General features: G+C 34.3%; 2 protein-coding genes across 3 annotated transcripts; both read right to left on the minus strand.

Moving 5' to 3' along the window:
- Positions 1–4,096: 4,096 nt before the first annotated feature.
- Positions 4,097–10,089, minus strand: LOC141689453 (nudix hydrolase 16, mitochondrial-like). The gene is made up of 4 exons (XM_074493741.1): positions 9,560–10,089; positions 8,317–8,431; positions 6,252–6,335; positions 4,097–4,858 (listed from the first exon to the last, which is right to left on the minus strand). Exons 1-4 carry the CDS (start codon positions 9,628–9,630, stop codon positions 4,604–4,606), a joined length of 525 nt encoding a protein of 174 aa, XP_074349842.1. The 5' UTR covers positions 9,631–10,089; the 3' UTR covers positions 4,097–4,603.
- A 726-nt stretch (positions 10,090–10,815) lies between these two features.
- Positions 10,816–15,321, minus strand: LOC141693304 (amino acid transporter AVT1A). Of its 2 annotated transcripts, XM_074498363.1 has the most exons (12): positions 15,004–15,315; positions 13,997–14,280; positions 13,486–13,700; positions 13,141–13,164; positions 12,874–13,054; positions 12,552–12,771; positions 12,320–12,455; positions 12,176–12,195; positions 11,935–12,080; positions 11,440–11,483; positions 11,253–11,315; positions 10,816–11,149 (listed from the first exon to the last, which is right to left on the minus strand). In XM_074498363.1, exons 1-12 carry the CDS (start codon positions 15,201–15,203, stop codon positions 11,057–11,059), a joined length of 1,626 nt encoding a protein of 541 aa, XP_074354464.1. In that variant the 5' UTR covers positions 15,204–15,315; the 3' UTR covers positions 10,816–11,056. The 2 variants fall into 2 exon arrangements, 1 of the variants encoding a protein (XP_074354464.1); XR_012563068.1 differs by lacking the exon at positions 10,816–11,149 and having other exon boundaries at positions 11,935–12,072; positions 15,004–15,321.
- Between the last annotated feature and the right edge of the window lie 4,553 nt (positions 15,322–19,874).

Genomic DNA, 19,874 nt, shown 5'->3' on the forward strand with positions numbered 1-19,874 from the left:
CTTGGTTCTAGAAGCTATGGTAGAAAGGAAATTAGCGAGATACGAGAGATTTGGGCTCAATTTTTTACTCTTGAATGTCTATAATCAGGTAATTTTTTTCAGTACATGTCATTAAATCATGTTCACAATAAATATTGCCATTATTTCATGTTTTGTCGAATAATTTATTCCATATATAATTTTATGTACGAATATAAACTTCTTTTTTCAGGGCATGGTACTTGGAGATACAAGAAGAGAGTGCAGAACAATTACAAGGAGTCTAGATATCATCAAGAATCGAGTTAGTGTGAGGGATTTGTCATGAAACATTAGTTTTGGATGAATTTTTGTAATTATTGGGTTGTAAACTAAAATTATGAACAATTCCAAATTTATTTTAATATAATTTGTGAACCTTTTTTAATTTTTGGGTGTACCTCTGTTTTTAATATGTGTAGTAAACAGGTTAAAAATGATCAGGAAAAAAAAATTGATCAGGCAAAAAAAATGCAATTATAGACCTAAGGCGTCGGCATTTTAGGACCCAACACATTTGCTCTACAACTTTTAGCGTCGGCATTTTAGTGAGACCGACACAGTTGATAAGCACAATAGCGTCGGCTTTTTAAGAAGACCGACGTAATTGATAAGCACAATAGCGTCGGCATTTTAAGAAGACCGACACAACAGGTCTAAGATTTAGCGTCAGTTGTTTAATTGACCGACACTGTTTGTAAACCTATAGCGTCGGTTGTTTAATTGACCGACGCTGTTTGTAAACCTATAGCGTCGGTTTTCTTGCCTTCTGCGTGTGTCATCTAACCGACGCTAAACAGTTTTTTGCGTCGACCATTTAACCGACGTTGTAGGCATGTACCTACAGCGTCCCCTGCATTTACTACGCTAAAAAACCGACGCCTTAGGCCTTTTTTGACCGACGCCTTAGGTCTTTTCTGTACTAGTGGATGTCCATGCTCAAATCACCAAAGTTCAAGGTATTAAGTCCTTCTGTGATGCTGCCTGGAAAAAGAGTAAAGAGAAGCCCAATTTGGTTGAAGGATTGCTAACAGATGTAGACTCGACGGATGATGAGAGTCATCTGTCGGATAATCAAAAAGCTTATCCGTCGAGTGACATAAATCCTCATCTGTCGGCTGTGAGCAAACCTGTGAGTAAATTTAAACTTGCCAAGTTAAATGAAAAATATGGATCAGTTTCCAAAAATTTTATTTCAGGAGAATCTATAGTTTGAGTTAGAACATTTGTTAGAACAAATCAAAACACTTATATATATATATAGTTTGAGTTAGAACATTTAATAGTTCAAGAAAAAGTTTACTAGAATTACATTCAACCCCCCTTCTGTAATTCTTGCTGCATTGTTAGGGACTAACATCCACAATTACTAGGCAATATCTTTTCTTTGAGATGGACAACACATTGACTGGTCCAAATAAATCCATGTGCATTAATTGTAAAGGTTCTTCAATTATTGACTCAAGCTTCTTCTTGAAAACAAATTGTGGCCCTACTATCTCTTGGAAGTTTACAAAACAGACTATGTCAGCAACTTTATCAAATCACGCAAAATTACTTGCAATTCATGAAACAAGTAGGGAATGCATTTAGATAAGAAAAATGGCGATATTGATGTACAACAAGTGTGCTCATGTGATAATCTTGCTGATTTACTTACAAAGTCAATACCCATATTAACATTTGAAAAGTTACGGAATAATATTGGCATGCAGAGATTGAGAAACTTGCTACAACAAGATGTCCAAGTGTGAGATCTTACATTCATGGGGAGACTGTACTCTTTTTCTTTCAAGATTTTTATCCCGGTGGTTTTTTCCTTGCAAGGTTTTAACGAGGCAGTTAATCTCTGTAGTAAACTCGCATTTGACAATCAAGGGGGAGTGTTATAATAATGATTGTCAAAACTTAATCAAGAAGACTCATAAAACTTATTGAGGAAGTCTCTCAAAACTTATCGAGTTAAATTTGCGCATCTTGTTAGAGAAGAAACTTAGTAAGGAAGAATTGTAAATTTTATTAAGGAAGACTTACGAAACTTACTAGTGAAAAACTACGTTACTTATCAAAAAATACTTAGATAGGTTCCTTAGTAAAATTTGTCAACCAACTTTTATAAATAAGACATTCAGTCATTGAAATCAGATATACTAAAATATATTGAAATATAATTATCTCTTTAACTTTTATTTTCTCTATATGTGTAATTATTAAGTTATTCATAATTAAGTAATTCAAGATTTACAACTCGTTATTTACAACAAAAATAAAATAATTTTAAAGTAGAATAATGGTTAGAGATAACCTAACAACTAACTTATAACTAACTTTTGTATTTCATATAAGGAGTGACTAACTTTGTACTCATGCAATGCACGGTGAGCATTTATATTATTTTTAAATTTTTTAATTATAATTATCTATACATAAATTAATTGTAAAAATTGTAAAATAATATCTATATATAGTTTTTAATATTAATTTTTTAAATATTTTCATAAAATTTTAAATTTTCTAAATTTAAAATCTTCAAATTTCCTATATTTTATTTTAGTCGCACTAACGGTATAATATTACATGTAAAAGAATATATTTGAATCCTATTTACAAATTTTGCTAAATAATTTCCGAAATAATAACATTTTTCAACTTCTTTTTTATGCAATTATAAAGAATAATTGATAATTATACTTTAAAAGGGCGATCAAAATATAACACAGCAAATCTTTTATAACAATTGTAAAATAATTTATTTGAATCCAGTTTAATTTCGCAAAGTGATTTTTTTAATTATATCAAATAAAAATAAAAAATATTATTAATTTAAAAATTACTTTGCAAAATAAAATGGGATTCAAGAATAATAAAAATTATTTATACCTTTTAAAAAAACTTTATTACTATTACTTGTTCCTAAATTTTTTAGCTGTCCTAACTAGATAGAATATATGCATCCTTCTGGGGATTATGTGTCTGCTGCATATCATGCTTCCCATGAGTGTATTTTTTTGAAAGTATTAATAACTTCCCCATGATCAAGCCCCCAAAATTCCCTTATTTGATATAATTAAAAAATATAATAATTGTTCATATATTTTAAAAAGATTTTATTAATATTATTTATTTTAAATTATTTGGTTGTCCTAAATAGATAGAATATAATATAAGCATTTTATATTTTTACTACTTTTTTCTTTCTCCAGATTTTATCATAGGTTAATGTGTCTGTTGTCTTGATCTGCACATCAAAATCTCTCGGGAATTTCTTAATTAATGACTTACTCTCGGAACAACCAAATTATACCATCAAAACCCTCTTACTCTATAATTATATACAGGCCTATAACCGGTGCGATGCACGAATTGATTATAATATTTGTAATTTTATTATTTTGTTATTTTGTAAAAGAAAATTATAAAAATAATGGTTATATATTATTGAAATTAATAAAATTAAAATATTTACGTATTATTTTATATGTATTATATATTATTGAAAGATTCAAAATTTCAATAGTTAAAATTTTAAAAAGTCTTTTCTTTTTCTGCAATCTATATGGCGGGTGTAGGGCCTATACGAAAGTGGGAGTCTTGAATATAAGTGTATATGGATGATTTGCTATTATTTTTTAATTTTTTCTTGATTTAATAAATATTTTAATATATTATAATTTGAATTAATAAAATTAATTTTGGAAGTGTTTGATTTCTTATTAAGAAAGAAGTTGAGTGCTCTTCGATATGAAGCTTGATTATAATTAATAGAGTTTGTAGTTATATGAGATACATGATTTATTTATTTTAATTAAAAAATATTTGTTTAAACTTTTTTTGAAAGGTGTTAACATACTTTTTTAGAGGAAGACGTTTAACACCAAATAAAATCATGTTTAGCTTATAATAATATATTATAGATAAGATATAATTTAAAATACTGTTGTTAGAGTTACACAAAGATGGGCGACTGTGCTTGGTAATAACATGCAGAGTACAGTGACATGAAAGAAACGTGCAATAAACTACAATTAGCAAAAAACAAAAAGGTTAATATACAACAATAATAAATGGATATCTAAAATTAACTCACGGCAGCTCTTATATCCAATAATTTAAGTTTACAGACACAACTACAGGCTCTTCATTGTCGAGTTGTACATTTCCCTTACAAAACTCAAGTTCAAACCTGCTGGCATGATGGCCTACATTGAAAGAACTACAACTACTTCTGAAGGCATCATGACACCGGTGTTAGCTTTAGCTGAGAACACAAATGAAGTCCATTTGTATTCGACCATCTTGACATCCCCTCACCATTTGAGAACCTAATAAGTTAGTTGATCGAGTTGATGACAGTCGGTTATAAATTAACTGTGTTCTTACCCTCTATATACCAAAAAGAAAGGATCACAATGAACAGTCCACATAAAATGTTAACTTATATTTAAACAACACCACTAGTTTTATCTTAAACAATGCTCCGCAACATCGATGATAAGATATATAGAAATAAACACAGTTAACCATTTTAAAAGGAGAAAACAACCTTCAAGCCTTATCAAATATAGTGGCAGAGTGAAGATTGTTCCTACATCGTGCTCATCATACCATCAGCAAGCCACCCTGAAAAACCTTCATTTAACGCTTTCTTCATCCAAGAATGCCGACAACATTCATCAGCTTCGGAAACTGTTAGCCAACTTCTCTGGTGAAGATTTTGCTCCGGCCAACAATCAAGCTCCTCCTTCACAAACAACGCATACATGGTGGCTTTACACAAGCCTGCGGAACTAGATTCGTCTTGAAGTGTTTTGCTTGTGAAGTAGTAGTCCCCCAATAAATGCTGGAAAACAACACAACGCAAAACAAAAAAAAACCTTAAAAAGATTCATAAAAACTACACAACGCACGTTTTTGACAACATTGCTACAATCTACCAGACTTCAACTAGCCAAAAAACATGTCAGGCATAATCTAGCAGATACCCCTCACCTCTTGGTAACGCAAAATAAATATCGCTACAAAATAAATATCGCTACAAAACTCCACTCAGCCTTATGAAAGGATCACATATGAGAAATATACTAAATATCTCTTTAAAACAGAAATAAAAACCTTGAGCTAGAACCCACAACAGTGGCCAGTGGGAATATAAGCAGTATTCAATTTTCCTGATAATTTATGGTACATATTAAGCAGCACAAATCTTAAATTCATTTGAAGATGGATCCACACCTACATTCTTATCCCATATCCCTGTCAGTTATCTCTAAATTCATTTTACACTGAAAGTGACATGCTTAAATTGGTATAATAGATTTTGATGAAGCATAAACTTAATACGTTACACTAATCTAATGTAATGATTTTCAGCTGATTGATACCCTTTTTACTAAAAAGGACCTGAACCTTGCAAGAGATTTAGTGTGCGAGATTAGGCAATGTAACAAATTTACCCCTCCTGCACAAGAAACAAGAAGGTACAATAACTATTGCGTGTTTATATTTGAAATGATGAAAAACAAGGTCACAAGGCCTGTATGATTTTTCATTCCACAACTTCCAAGTGAGAATGATTCAAGGCCTCCAACTTCCGGCCTCCTCTGAGTTTTATACAACTGTTAGTTATGATTTCGGACATGTTAAAGTTGCTATTAAACCCGATTGTAAAATTGAACGTGTGTCTCCCACTCTTGTGAAATCATTAAACTTGCAACTTGTAACCATGAAAGAACATTATCACGGTTCATCAATCTTGAATACGTTTTTGAACATTTTTCGCTTGCAAGGCAGTTTTCAAAGAGTTTATATTATGAATAAGTGCAGAAAATTCATTTTGGTGCCATGTTGTCTCTACATGATTGTTAATTTTTACAGAAATTGCGGTCCAGATTTCTCCAAAATGGGGAGAATGATGGGAAATGAAAATAAAGGAACTTCTATTTTTATTAGTAGATAGTTTAATTACTTTTTAGCAGAGTACATTTTACATCCTAAATGAAAGAAATGTGATTGTCATATAAGCACGGGTAAATAAAAAAATCTGGGCTAGAGAACATGAAGACCGAACATTGGAACCACAGTGCCATGCTTAGGCCATGTTGTCCCCTTGGCTATGCCATGACAAGAATGAGGACTAGCATAGTAAATAAACTTCAAATAAAATAAATTCTGTACCAAAACTTTATAGCTGATAACATCCGACATTTATCAGAGATTTGACAATATACACATACCATTAGATCTCCTCGAACTCCAGCCTCTTCTAAAGCTTCGCGTGCCGCTGCTTCTTCAACTGTTTCATCAGTTTCCCACCCACCCTATAAGGAAAATGGGAAAAAATGTAGTTGACCACATGGAGATATTTATAAATATACAACGAATTCCAAAACCAAATCTGCATATAATTGAATGCATATCTAGGGAACATTTTTAAAACTGACACATACTAATAGGCTCAATTAAGCATCCTACTTCTTAAGATAGAAGAATATAGACAAATAGGGGAAGGGAGAGTGGAATACCAACATGGAATTATATGTTACATGGGAAGAAATAAAGAGGAGGGAGAGCAATGCATGTCTGTGACCACTAAATATGACAATAACAATCGACCAATATTTTTTGTCAGGAACAGTCAACCAATATTAATCATTATATATACATACATATCATTTCAGTTACTTGCCAGTTTCAAAATGAATAACGAATTGTGAAAGCAACAAACCATTAGATCTAAAAAACAATTCCACTTATATTTGATAAGAACTGTACAAAGAACTGTACAAGTTTTTGAAAGAAGAACTTTACAATTAAATAGTATACAACAATATAAATCTAAAAATAATTTTAGATAGCTCATAATAATAATATTATTACAGATGATTAAAGACAAATGGATGAACACTCCAGTTAGCTGGCTTTCTTATTTTCTAAATATTAGCTTCTGTGCATCATTGCTAAATGCTGTTGTTGAAATGTACTGTGAAATTCACAAGTTGAAATATCCTTCTAATTATGATCTCATACAACAGTCAATGACATACAACAAATTTCAGCGATAGGACTTCATTGACTTTTTGAGTAGAAGACTAAAACACCCTTTGACTTGACATGATTTATGCTTACACTTCTCATACGCAGCTTAAGCAAAATATTTTGGGCCTTGTAAACTGGTACATGCGTATAAGAAACCATTTAACACAAGGAAGAGAAAACAAAGACAAGAGAGGCACGGGAATAATACCGACTTCTTAAACTGACTGTATATTTAATGTTTGTGCAATACATATAAATGGGGTCTTTCCCTACAAATTGTACATTGTACAGACATAATTGTAACTTTTATACAACCAATAATTATATGTCTTGTGATTCTCTTACTAAATTAATGGGGCCCATCACGTGTCAAATTAATGGATAAGTTGATAACTTTCAGATGTTACTCCCTTTTAGGAGTAAAGAAAAAGAATAACAATTGTAAAAAAAATTCCATGATAAATATGTTCCGCTGTGATTGGTCAATCTTCCCCAATTAACTGTCCACAGATCTCTATCTCAAATTTCCATAAATCTTAAAAAATAATGTACTTTCTTGTATGCAGGATGACAGCTAGTTTAAATCAATAAAAAAGGTTTAACCATCTCATATAGCACAAGGTAAAATAAAGGATTTTAAGAGGGGAAGAATGGTGCTTGATAAAGGATTCTAAAGGGAAAAGAGCGGTGCTCGAAGGCTAGTAACAGGCAGATGCTATATTTATTCAGCTACAATTTAAAATGCTAAAAAAATATTGTTAACTTTTCTGTATGCAAATAGACAGCTAGTTTAAATCAATACAACATGTTTAACCATCTCATATTGCACAAGGTGAATTAAAGACTTCGAAGGGGGGGAAGAATGGTGCTTGATAAAGGATACTACGGGGAAAAATAATGGTGCTTGAAGGCTAGCAACAAACAGATGCTAAGTTAGTAAGTTTATTCAGCTACAATTTGAAATCTTAAAAAATAATGGTAACTTTTTTGTATGCAGAATGACAGCTAGTTTAAATCAATACAACAGGTTTAACTATCTCATATAGCACAAGGTGAAATAAAGGATTTTAAGGGACAAAAATTGCACTTGAAGGCTACAGTAGCAACAAACAGATGCCATGTTTATTCAGCTACAACTTATGATATCAAAGGCACACATCTTAGATGGAGGGTTAATAAACTACATCGAACTGAAGATATACAGATGGATATGCTGCACAACAGAAAACAGTCCATTATAAAATTAATATCTTAAAATTGTACCTTTGGAAACAGAAGACCAGGCCCGCTATTTGAGGTAACCATTAATACCTCAACAATCTTCTCTGACAATTTGCCACTGCTTTCTTCGGAATATCGATACTTAAAGGGTATGCACCTGAGTGAATGACAAATTTGAAAAAGATGAAGCACAACTGATACGAAGTTTCTCAATTATTAGACAGGAAGGTATATACAAGAACACTCTTAACTTTTTATAACAAGAGCTCCAAAATTTCGATAGAAGTCCACAAATAAACAATCTTGTATGTATATTCCAAATTTGTAAAATAACTGTTCATACATAGTATTATGTTTAATCACTCATATATGGAATACTTGTAAAGGTGTCATTTTTTTTATCAGATTATATATTTTTGGTAAACTAATTCAAGTTGGGGGGCTTCAGATAATCCCACCTTTAAGTCCTCTTAATATATCTTTTCTAGTAAATGCTATTAGCTAATTTAATGCTCTTTTTTATGTTCATTTTATACCTCTGTGTCATTAACATAGCCTGTAGCTGTAAGCCAAAACTTTGAAACAAACTAAACAAGATCGTGCTTAATAAGAAGCTCACAGACTGCATTACTGCAAAATGGTTCCAGTAATTCCATTAGTCCAGGCATTTGACATTCATGATTAGGCATACACGTAATTCTTTCTACTTTTTTTAATTTGAGTACCAAAGAAGCTCTGTATTGATGGATTAAAGTCTTTGCTAAATAATATATACATGGAAAAAACTCAGATACTACATACAATTTAAAAGGATTTGTAAATATGACAAACATATAATCATGCTAAACCCTCTCCCTAACATCATAATATTTAGAAGGAGCTGGTAACGTAATATGATATCATAGCTCTTATAATCAAGTGGTCTTTAGACTCCCATAAACATCAATGTATTCAAAGTCCTAACTCGGACACTATTGGTTAATATTGTAGTTTTGCTTCTTCACTAATTGAGCTTTGGGGCGTATTGACATGTTAACATGATATACACATTTAAGCATTCTACTGAAACCTTATTAGTGTTTTCGTAAAATGCAATTGTGCACATTAATTATTATCACATGCGTGTTCTCGAGCTAAAAAATTTCTCGACTAACCCCAATATAAATACCAGGATACACACTAATTCTTAAAAAAACATCAAGCACAATCTCGCAAGAATAAACAAACATAAATAATAATAATGTGGAAGCAAATTGATGAGAGGGGTTGAGAAAGAAGAAAGTACCCAGCAAGAAGACGATAACCATCCTGATAACGCTGTTGTTGACGACCAGTACGGGCCACCAATACAGACATCCTCGTCCTCGAATATATATAATATAAGCTGGCTTCAACCTTAAATCCACATTGTAATAATCTTAAATCATAATAATATAAAATCTATTTGACATCCAGCCGACTCCAGCCCATTTTGTTTCTCTTAAGACGACAGACAATGCGTGTTATTTGCGTGCCATCATTCTTGGTTTCCTTGTTTATTTCAAAGAGAAAGAGAAAAAAAGAAAGATTTTAAAGAGAGGGAGGGAGGGAGACTTTGGTGGGGGCTGGGAAGGAATCTGAGATTTTAGTTTTTAGGTGATGTAGATTTCATATGCTGATGTAGATTTCAAATGATTTTTCTTTACTAGCTACAATAGAACTAGAACCAGGGAGTATCTACTAGGCATCAGGCAGGTCCAGGCAGGGTTGTGCTTGTAACATGTAACCGGACTACCCTCACCTCAAACGCGTTTCCCAGAGTTTGGCTCCCTCCAAATGTCTCTAACCCAGAGTTTAATGTCTCAAACCCAGATTAAATTTGTATCAAATTCCATTTTTTTCTATTTATGATTTATTAATTAATTAATTACTTTTAACTTTTATGGTTAATTTTGCAAATAAATTAGGCACAATATTTTAAAAAACATACGAGCACAGTTTATTAGACTCCACCAAAGTTTGAGCTCATTTTATATCTTTTTTAATTAATAATTTGAAATCGCATTTGCATTGGATAATATAAAAAGCTAAACTTGAAAAAGAAAATTTACTATACCATAACAAAAAGAAACTATTAATGAAATTTGCACTCTATGTTATGACAGTACTATTTCTGTCTGTATTGTTTTACTTACCGTGAGTCAAGACACTTTGATTATAAATAAAAATAAAAATTCAGCCTTTCATTATTTTAAAAAACTGAAAAAATACATAGTAAACTAGATTAAACATACTTTATAATGATATAATTTTATAAATATTTTCGATAATGTACTTCGTGAAATTTTCGGTAAAAGTTGGTTCAATTTGATCACAAAAAATCTAACTAAAACGATAAAATGGAACTAATATTAAATAAAACACATAATTAGGTTAGAATACTTTATAAACAAATATGATTTAAACATAAACTTAAGTTATGGCGCAAAAAAACATAAACTTGATGCTAGTTTAGCGTTGAAATATAATCTTCTTGCAAAAGATCTTCGTAACAGTGTAAAATGAAGCCCAAAATCTTCCCAAATCCCATTAATTAATAAAATAATCACAGCATTCTATTGGAAGAGTAACTTTATTCTATTGGCCTCAAATGTCATCACAGTCGCCTGATGAAAGAATGATGCATACTTCTGAACACAATGAAGCACATATAAAAAAACAACCAACTGAAACCATGATAAGGATTTACGGCAGATTATATTGCGCCTAATTCATCAGAACAGGCAAGCAGTGTCCCAGCTCTCTAATACTTCTTCACAATCTCCAACAATGAAGAGCCAGTTCCGATGATAGCAGTGACAGCACCCACCACAACAATTGTACTACTCAACACTATCTGGAAGAATACAAACATATGTAAAAGTTAAAACAATAAAAATGCATAGCTATTAAACCTCGTTTTCAAGTTAATGTTGCAAAATATAATTCTGTCATTTTACCTGCATAGTTGTTGCTTTCTTCCCCAAAATTCTCAAGAAACACAATGCTGGCATTATGATTGCCTAGATTACATGTTAACAAAACATATTACAAGCGATGTAGCAATGACGGCACAGATTATAAAGTAAATGCCAGTTTTAAAATAAAAAATATCATGTCAAGCTGAGGGAGGAAGGATGAGCTTACCACAAGAACACTTAAAAGAGAACCAATCAAAGCCATCACAAGACCTGAAACCCCAATAACAAAAGATAGATTGCATCACAAATACAATATTTTCTAGGTAAGTTGCATTTGCAGTTGGTATGCACTCATTACACATGTTCTCCGATTAGAAAATCCAGTGGCAAAGCATTACGCCAATGCATGCCACCATCACCAAAGGAGATGGTATATATAATCAGGACTAATAGGGACCAAATATTTTGATACAAATTCGGAAAGTCATTCTAGTTCTTATTAAGTATATTTAAGTTACATTGCACCTCACAATATGATGAGTATTGTCTGCAATTGCAACAGGGACTTTCTAAAAGAAAGAGGGCTTTCACTTTGTATCAGGTTATATATTCTACTTTTGCACAAGCAATTGAAAGGAATTAAATGGTTCAATTGCAAAGATCTAAACAATTAAAATAAATTAGGTAAAGAAGAAGAATAAAGGTAGTCCGGGACATTTACCAAAGAATGGAAAAAGAAATGCAACGCATACAGAGGAGGCAACAAGTGCTGTCCTAAGAAGAATGAAACACCAAATACTATCGGCAACACCAACAGGCAGCAGCTCTTCTATACTTCGGGCCAGTGGATTCATTAAAAGTGCATACTTGAACAGTGTTAAGGAAGATAATCGGATAAATGACCAATAATTAAAAAAGATATAGCATTTTATTAAATCGTGAATTGACATGAGAAAGGATATTTCGTTAGTGGATTAATAACCTGCACACAAATAGATTATATATTAAAATGGGAGCACAAAGGAACACATCTGCAGTGATGGGCAATACTACTGTAATTTCAGTTTTAACAAAAATAAGAGGGTTAAGAAGAAATTTGAGCTTACTGTTGTCCATAGTGCAACTTTTGAAGCAAAGAAATGGTCTGGCATATTTAAAGTTATTTGAGACAATGTGCCTTGACCAAACATAAGATATCCCATGACTGCAACACTCCCATACAGAAGGGCGCACAATAGAAAACTGTAAAAAAAAAGGGCACCGCCTTTAAGTAAAAAAAATTAATGCATGAATATGATTGCATATGGTAATGGTGCTACAAAATTAAGTTACCACTACCTTATTATGAGAGCCTTGGTAAATTTTGTTTTATCGGCCATTGATTGGTAAATATTGGGAAACACGGCATGTCCAGAATAGCAAAAACCATATACACCAATTGCAAAAGGCATCCCACTAAAGTTAACCACTTGTCCAGTTTCATGAAACCCAATGCCGTTTACTGTACCTAGAAAAACCACACAAATAACAATCACGACTGTTGCCAAGACTCCTCCAGCTGCAAAAATTGATGGGCAACATGCTAGTCAGATTGATGATAATGAAAACCTGAATACTTGATAGCACATTGCACACTTTTAACTTAGAATTAGAATAGCACCTGAAAGGAATGATATTACTCTAAGATCTCTTAACCAAACAGTTGGCAGAACAGCAACAGCAGTGAGTATCCCGAAGAAATGCATAGAATCCAGATTAATAAGACCCCAATTTAAGGATGTTCCAGGGAATAACCTAGTCAGATTATCCCCTTCCAAAGTAATGAATTCCACACAATAAGACTGCAGGTGGTAGAATTAATGCAAGGAAAATGGTGAGAATCAAGTATGAAGATTAAAGCCTCTATAACAAGGATATTGATACTTACATAAAGTTCGGTGTATAAAACAATCTGCATAAAAATCCAAAGAAAAAAATTGTAAGAAACTATATATAGAAACCGATCAGACTAACAGAACAGTGCAGGTAAGAAACAAGCTAGGAAAATGATTACTAGGTCGTCATCTGCACCTTATATTCTGTACAGATGGAAAGGACAAACATCCTACAATTGATTTCAGATGAGATTCAAATTTTACAATTAAAACAGATAATTAGATTAAAGAAACGGAGAAGGTATGTCTTCGAACTGACTAATTGTCCACAAATGACAAGCAATTTGTTTTTCTGTTGACTAGGCTTTTAAAGATGATACTCATTTAATGTAACTCACTGATATGAAAAGCCGACCATATTTTCCAAAAGCAGCTTCTCCAATGTCAGGGTAGGATAAAATTCCTTTTTGGCTTTCAAAGCAGTGTCTCATGAGAGAAGCTGTATAGCAGCATATAACAGCAAAAAGGACTAGCACTCCCAAGCTTGCCCAGCCACCCTCTTTAACTGTGTAAGGGGTAGAAAGAATCCCAACTCCAGCAAGCACATTTACTCCTGCCAAACTACAGCATCAAGTACTTGAATTTATAACAGATAACCGCAAAGCGCAAATTTCAATTTTCCGAGTAAATTTTCTATTTAACACATATGAAATTTTGTTTCTAAAATTATGGAAGAATAACTGGTCTTCATTATTTCCTAATCTTTAATCCACTAGATCTAGATCCTTTACATATTTTAAAGTTTAGAGGTACTAATTTGAGTTGCGTCATCGTGCAATTTAAAGTATCAGATTGAAAACCAAAAAGTATCAAAAATACTTGCAGGAAAATATTTGATTGTTTCTGTACCATTAAAAATAGTCTGAGTGAGGCTACATCCATGACCAATAGGAAGTTCACCAGCAAAATCCTCATTTACTGAAGCCTTCTCGGACCACCATGAAGATCTTGATACCCTGTCCAGCTCTTCATTCTTGTAATTTTTCTCATATTCACCCAACAAAGAGGTCTTGGTAACATCATCTAAACTGGTTCTAGCACTGACATCATAAAATGAATGTCTGAAGGTAGATGAACGTCGAACGAGCCCAAAATTCGGTGATGCAGCAATTGTGTATGAATCTGTTGCTTCCCTGTTAAGAAGATAACGGTGTAAACCTACTAGATTTCATCCTTAACCACTTCTATATACCAAATAATAGCAATTTCAGGCACTTAAATGCGCAAATATTTTCAATTCAATTTCAAGTTGCATTGTCATCACATACTCAAGAAAATATATATCACATGCGTGTCATAAGTAAAATCCAGATAATTAGAAAATACTAGCAATTATAGATGATCAAATATCAATGTAAGGGAAATAGAGCTTGTTTTATTACAAATCCCCCTGAAGGAGATGGACTTATTAGATGATATATTATTAACCCTCTCACTCACTTAAAAGGCTATTGTATTAGATTGAAAAGTGGATCACTAATGAGCCTACTTTTGGGGCAATATCCTAACTTGGTGTCAATTATAATTATAAGAAAAGTGAGCTCAAGGGTTTTATACAGCTCCGATACATATTAAGTTAGTTCCGATACCAAGTTAAGTAACCAATTCTACTGAATAAAGGGATTTTAATCTGGTCATATAACTTTGGCTATTAGCACAGCTATGCAGCATATTAGACTTCCAAACCAAATAGTTTCTCATAGAATCATATACAGAATATTCAGATTCCAGATAAAAAACTGAAATTTAAAACTGAGAGGCCAATTTTACTCGAGTCTTTTATTTTCAAGATTATGATATTTCTTGATTTTCATACCAACAAATCAAATATAAACAAATCAAATCAAATAAAATACCTATAACTGCGAGGCCATTGCTGAGAAGAGAAAGTAGAAGTTGGTGATTTTCTTGAGCCATGGCCATCTTCATTTTCATGCCCATCATCATCATCACTGCCATTAGTACTGCTAATATTGCATTCTATATCATTAACTTGATCATCTTCTTCTTCATTCTCCAGAAAATACTCTGTCTCTCCTCTGTCTTTTTCTGCCATGTTCAGCTTTACTTCAAACACACTTTAGTTTAAACTGGAGTGTGTGTGAAAACCGAAGAGTCTGTATAGTTGAGAGTTCACTAGTTTAAGTAACAGGGGTTGGAGTCAGATTCACTGCATATTTATTTGTATTTATATTATTTTTGGAAATGAAAGACGGTGCAGAGATAAGCAGGACTCCTCCAACCCTGAAAACGTTTTTCATATTTGTGTTATACAAGTTTGTTAGTTCACACTTTTAATTGTTAATATCTTTAATTTTGTATTAGTGTTAAATAAGTTTGTTAGTTCACACTTTTAATTGTTAATATCTTTAATTTTGTATTAGCGTTAAATATAAAAATTTCATTGTATTAAAGTATTCATAAATACGAATTCAACAAAATCACTTATAACTATGTTTGATATTATAGATTAGACATAATTATTAGTCAATTACTTATCATGAACCGTACAAAATTTTAAAAGGGGAATAATATTTTGGGACGGAGGGAGTAGTAGTAAAGTTATTTGGTTATTTCAAGAATGTGAAGCAGCTGGCAAAAGTTGATAGAGGTTAGGAAATGACTCCCTAAATCTGACATTATTTTTTCAGGGTCATGTTTCCCGACAATAATGACACACAAGTAAGTGTTAACTAACACACTGTTTCCTGTTTCCTGTTTCCTGACAGTTGGATTTTCCTCTGACCGTTGGATGAACAATCCAACGGCCGGAATTTAAAAAAAAATTACCCGGTTCATGTTTTTTTTCCACAGAACGCTGCCTTTCCGCGTATATTTTCCGCGGACATGGTAATGACAAAAATGCCCTTAAATTGTTTTCACACTTATTTTACGCGGAAGGCCTGAAGAGACGATTAAACACGAATTTGAACCCGATAGCAGTTACTCTTGTATTTCAACCACAATTACACATGATTCTCAAGTGTAGAGGGGCGATTGGAGACGGATTCGAGAGGAGAAAGTATAAACACGATTCAACACCCATAAAAGGTCTGATTTTTTTATCTATTTCTATGTAGTTTTGACTGATTATTAGGGTTCAATCGGGTTCTATCGGGTTTTTAGGGTTAGGTTTGTTCTTCAACACGATTCGGTGATGATGATCGTTTTTTTGTCGTTGATAATTCGTGTGCTTGTGCTTGAATTTTTATTATATATGTTTTTAATCATGTATTTTTCCGCGGATTTGAATGATATATGTTAGTAATCCGTGTTTGAATTATTGTGTTCAATTTTAAATACTTGTTTGTGTTTTATTATATAGATTTGTTGTGTTTTATGTGTTGACATTGATCTGGATCTGTTAGTCTTGGCAGTATGTATCAGTTGATGTTGATGCTCAAGTTAATTAAATTAAATTGAATTAGACTTGAATTTTGATGTATGTTGCGAATTGTAAATCTAGATTAGAGTAAGCATTGTTTGATATTATTGTGTAATTCGACTTGATGCAGCAATTAAGCATTGAAATCTCAATGATTAGACATTGATTTGATCCGTTGAATATTTATTGTCTTGTGAGTGAAACTACTTGAATTATTAGATTTTGTTAGATTGAATTGAACTGACTTGAATTATCAATTGATGTGTTATTAGAATTGAATTTAGGGAAGTTGGGAGTTTTTTGAATGGATGTGTTAGTGGATTATCAACAGTAAACTAAGATTATTATTATTTTTTAATTCTTGTGAAAGCGGGTTCCATTATATGATTGTTAGTGATTGTGTTATTCTTTCGGGAGATGAATGTTATATGATTGAGAATTGTTGTGTATTGTCGTTGGGATAGCTTATAACATACAAATTTGTGGATTATATGGTTTACGTTTAGCTTATTGAATTGTTTTAATGTTTATTGTTCCAAGATGGATAATATATTGTCGGGTCCCGTTAGTCATGCCATTATCTTTGATAACGAGTATCATGTGAGTTCCGATGTTTAGGAGGGACATGAGCGGGGTCCTTTGGAGTGTTATTGTGGGAACAGGAACATGCGTATGTGGGTTTTGTTTGATGCACAGAAGGACTTGTTGCATAGTATTGGTTTTGGGGTGTTTGCGAATTCGGGTGTGGTTTTGCAGAATGATGCGAGGCTTGTCACGACACTTGTGGAGATGTGGCATCCCGAGACCAACACCTTCTTCATGAGACAACGGGAAATGACAGTGACCTTGGAGGATGTTGGCTATATCTTGGGTTTACCGGTTGCTGGACATCCGTTAGTTGGCGACGGTCTGGATAGTGGCTTGGGGTATTTTGCGAGACATTGGTTTGAGTCGTTGAATGAAGAGGAGGTGAAGGTGGCATGGGCCAGAGCCGGAATAAAATACACATGGTTGTATCAGATATGGGAGGGCTGATCTGGGTCTTGATCCGAGGAGGATTGTTATCCACACACAGGCATACTTGCACATGGTTGTTGGTTCGGTTCTGTTTCCTACCAGTAGTAGGAATGTGGTGCACCCGAAGTACATTGGACACCTCCGCTTTCTTAGGGTGTGCATAGATGGTCCTGGGGTTCTGCGATTCTTTCATATCTATATAGGGGGCTCGAGCATGCTACACAGAAAGGGGCGAAGAGGATTACTTATTGTACGTGGTTGTTGCAGTTGTGGGCATATGAGCGGTTCTTGATTGGGAGACCTATTCCTGTTTCTATCAGGGATTCATATCCAGTTGCTGAGTTGTGGGCTAGGCCAGTTGATGAGGTGGTTGATGAGGAGGAGGAGGAGGCCGAGGAGGAGGCGGAGGATGAGCCCAATGGGAAGAAGGGGAAGGAGGTGAATGAGGTGAAATGGAAGGAGGTGAAAGGGAAGCAGGGGAAGGAGGTTAGGGGGAAGAAGGTGGCGGAGGTGAAGGAGGTTAGGGTTAAGGGTAGGGGAAAGGGAGGGAAGGGTAAGGTGCATGATGATGTTATTCATGATGATCCTATGGATGAGGATGGTCCTGGGACTAGGGATTGTTGTTAATAGGAAACGGGCTATAGGTAGGCGTGATAGTAGATCGGCGCCTCATCATAGTTTGCCACATTATAGAGGCGAGTTTGATGGAGTTGTAGCTGATATTATGGCGTGGACGCCATATGCCCACTTTCACGAGGTGGAGGAGGATTCAGATGGGATCATGACATATCAGCTAAGGACTGGGAGGCTCATTTCTTTGGTCTTGCCAGGGTTCCGGTCATATGCTATGATATTATTAAGTATCAGCATTATGATAGGGTGATGAGATAGTTCGGGTTCAGACAGGGTATCCCACGATCACCTGTTAACATGACCGAGTATAGGAAGCCTATGATTCCGTTTAATCCCTATGACTGGAGGGGTATATGGTTTGCTGAGATTGGTGAGTGGACCTGTTTTAGTCAACACGCGGAGGTTGTAGTGGATCGTCAGCCAGACTCAGTGGATAACACATGCTACATGCAGTGGTACTCAGGCATTGCACGGATGCGTGTTGGGAAGCCACAGCCATTGTTAGAGCCACAGTACAGCACCTGGGAGTTGTTTAATAACTCACGGGCATTTGACCTTGTAAGTTTGTTTTAATTGTTTCCCCCATATTTTTTAGAGTTATTTCCTCCTTTGCATTATAGTAGCATCTGATTATATGTCCCAAATGTATTTTGCAGATACAAAAGAGGTTGGCTTGTCTGCAAGCTATGGATAGCAGCATTCCCCCTGAGTATGAGCAGGAGTTTGGGATGATTGCCCCTATGTTTGTTGAGCCGTACTGTCGATTCATGCAGGATGATAGAGGTCCGGCATATAAGGCTCCGGTGTTCCGGCATGTTCATCTATCTCCCGAGGTAATGAGGCATACAGTTGGAGGGATTCGAGAGCCCGATGTCATTGACATGACACATCCGTCTCAGCAGGTCCCATAGGCCCCTACACAAGCATATATATTTGTATCAGGGTCGTCTTCAAGGGATGAGAAGATGGGTATCCGCCGCCCTGTGGAAGAGAAATGGGAGATAAATAAGAGACTGAAGTGGGAGAGGATTGAGGCTATTAGGAGGGATTGGGGATGGGGAGGTTTTCCTGGGATTGGTCCTGTTAAACATGATCGTATGTGGACCTTGGACACAGATGTTATGAAGAGTTTGCAACCCAAAGGATGGCTAGATGATTGGATCATATATGCTTACGTGGTATAATCTTTGACCTTCTTTCATTTATGTTGTTCCTTTTATTTCATTTTAAATTTTTATATTTTACAATTATTGTGTGATAACCTGTTTCTTGCAGTGGTTGTTGCGTGATCGTGAGAAAGCCATAGCTGCCGCGGGGGTGTATCCGAGGATGCCTTCATACTACTTCATGGATCCTCTTATTATGGAGTTAGCGAATAAAGTGGACTACTCACTTCCCTTTTCTGCGAAGACCATGCATTTTTTTCTTACTTTGGCGAGTTGTGGGGTAGGTCCACCAATTAACCAGGTGGACTACATATTTGTTCCCGCGAGCGTGAATCGAATCATTGGATTGTCATGGTATTTTCTGTGAAGGAATGAGGCGTGATGGTACTTGATCCTATGAACTACAATGCTTAATATCCCGAAGAAGAAGTGTTACGCCCTCCAAACCCGGGTCAGAAGTTTGGGGCTCACAATACACACACACAGTATACAAACCTGTATATAAAGTATTATATGCATTGACCCT

The sequence above is a fragment of the Apium graveolens genome, chromosome 10 (assembly GCF_009905375.1).
Source record: "Apium graveolens cultivar Ventura chromosome 10, ASM990537v1, whole genome shotgun sequence".
NCBI lineage: Eukaryota > Viridiplantae > Streptophyta > Magnoliopsida > Apiales > Apiaceae > Apium > Apium graveolens.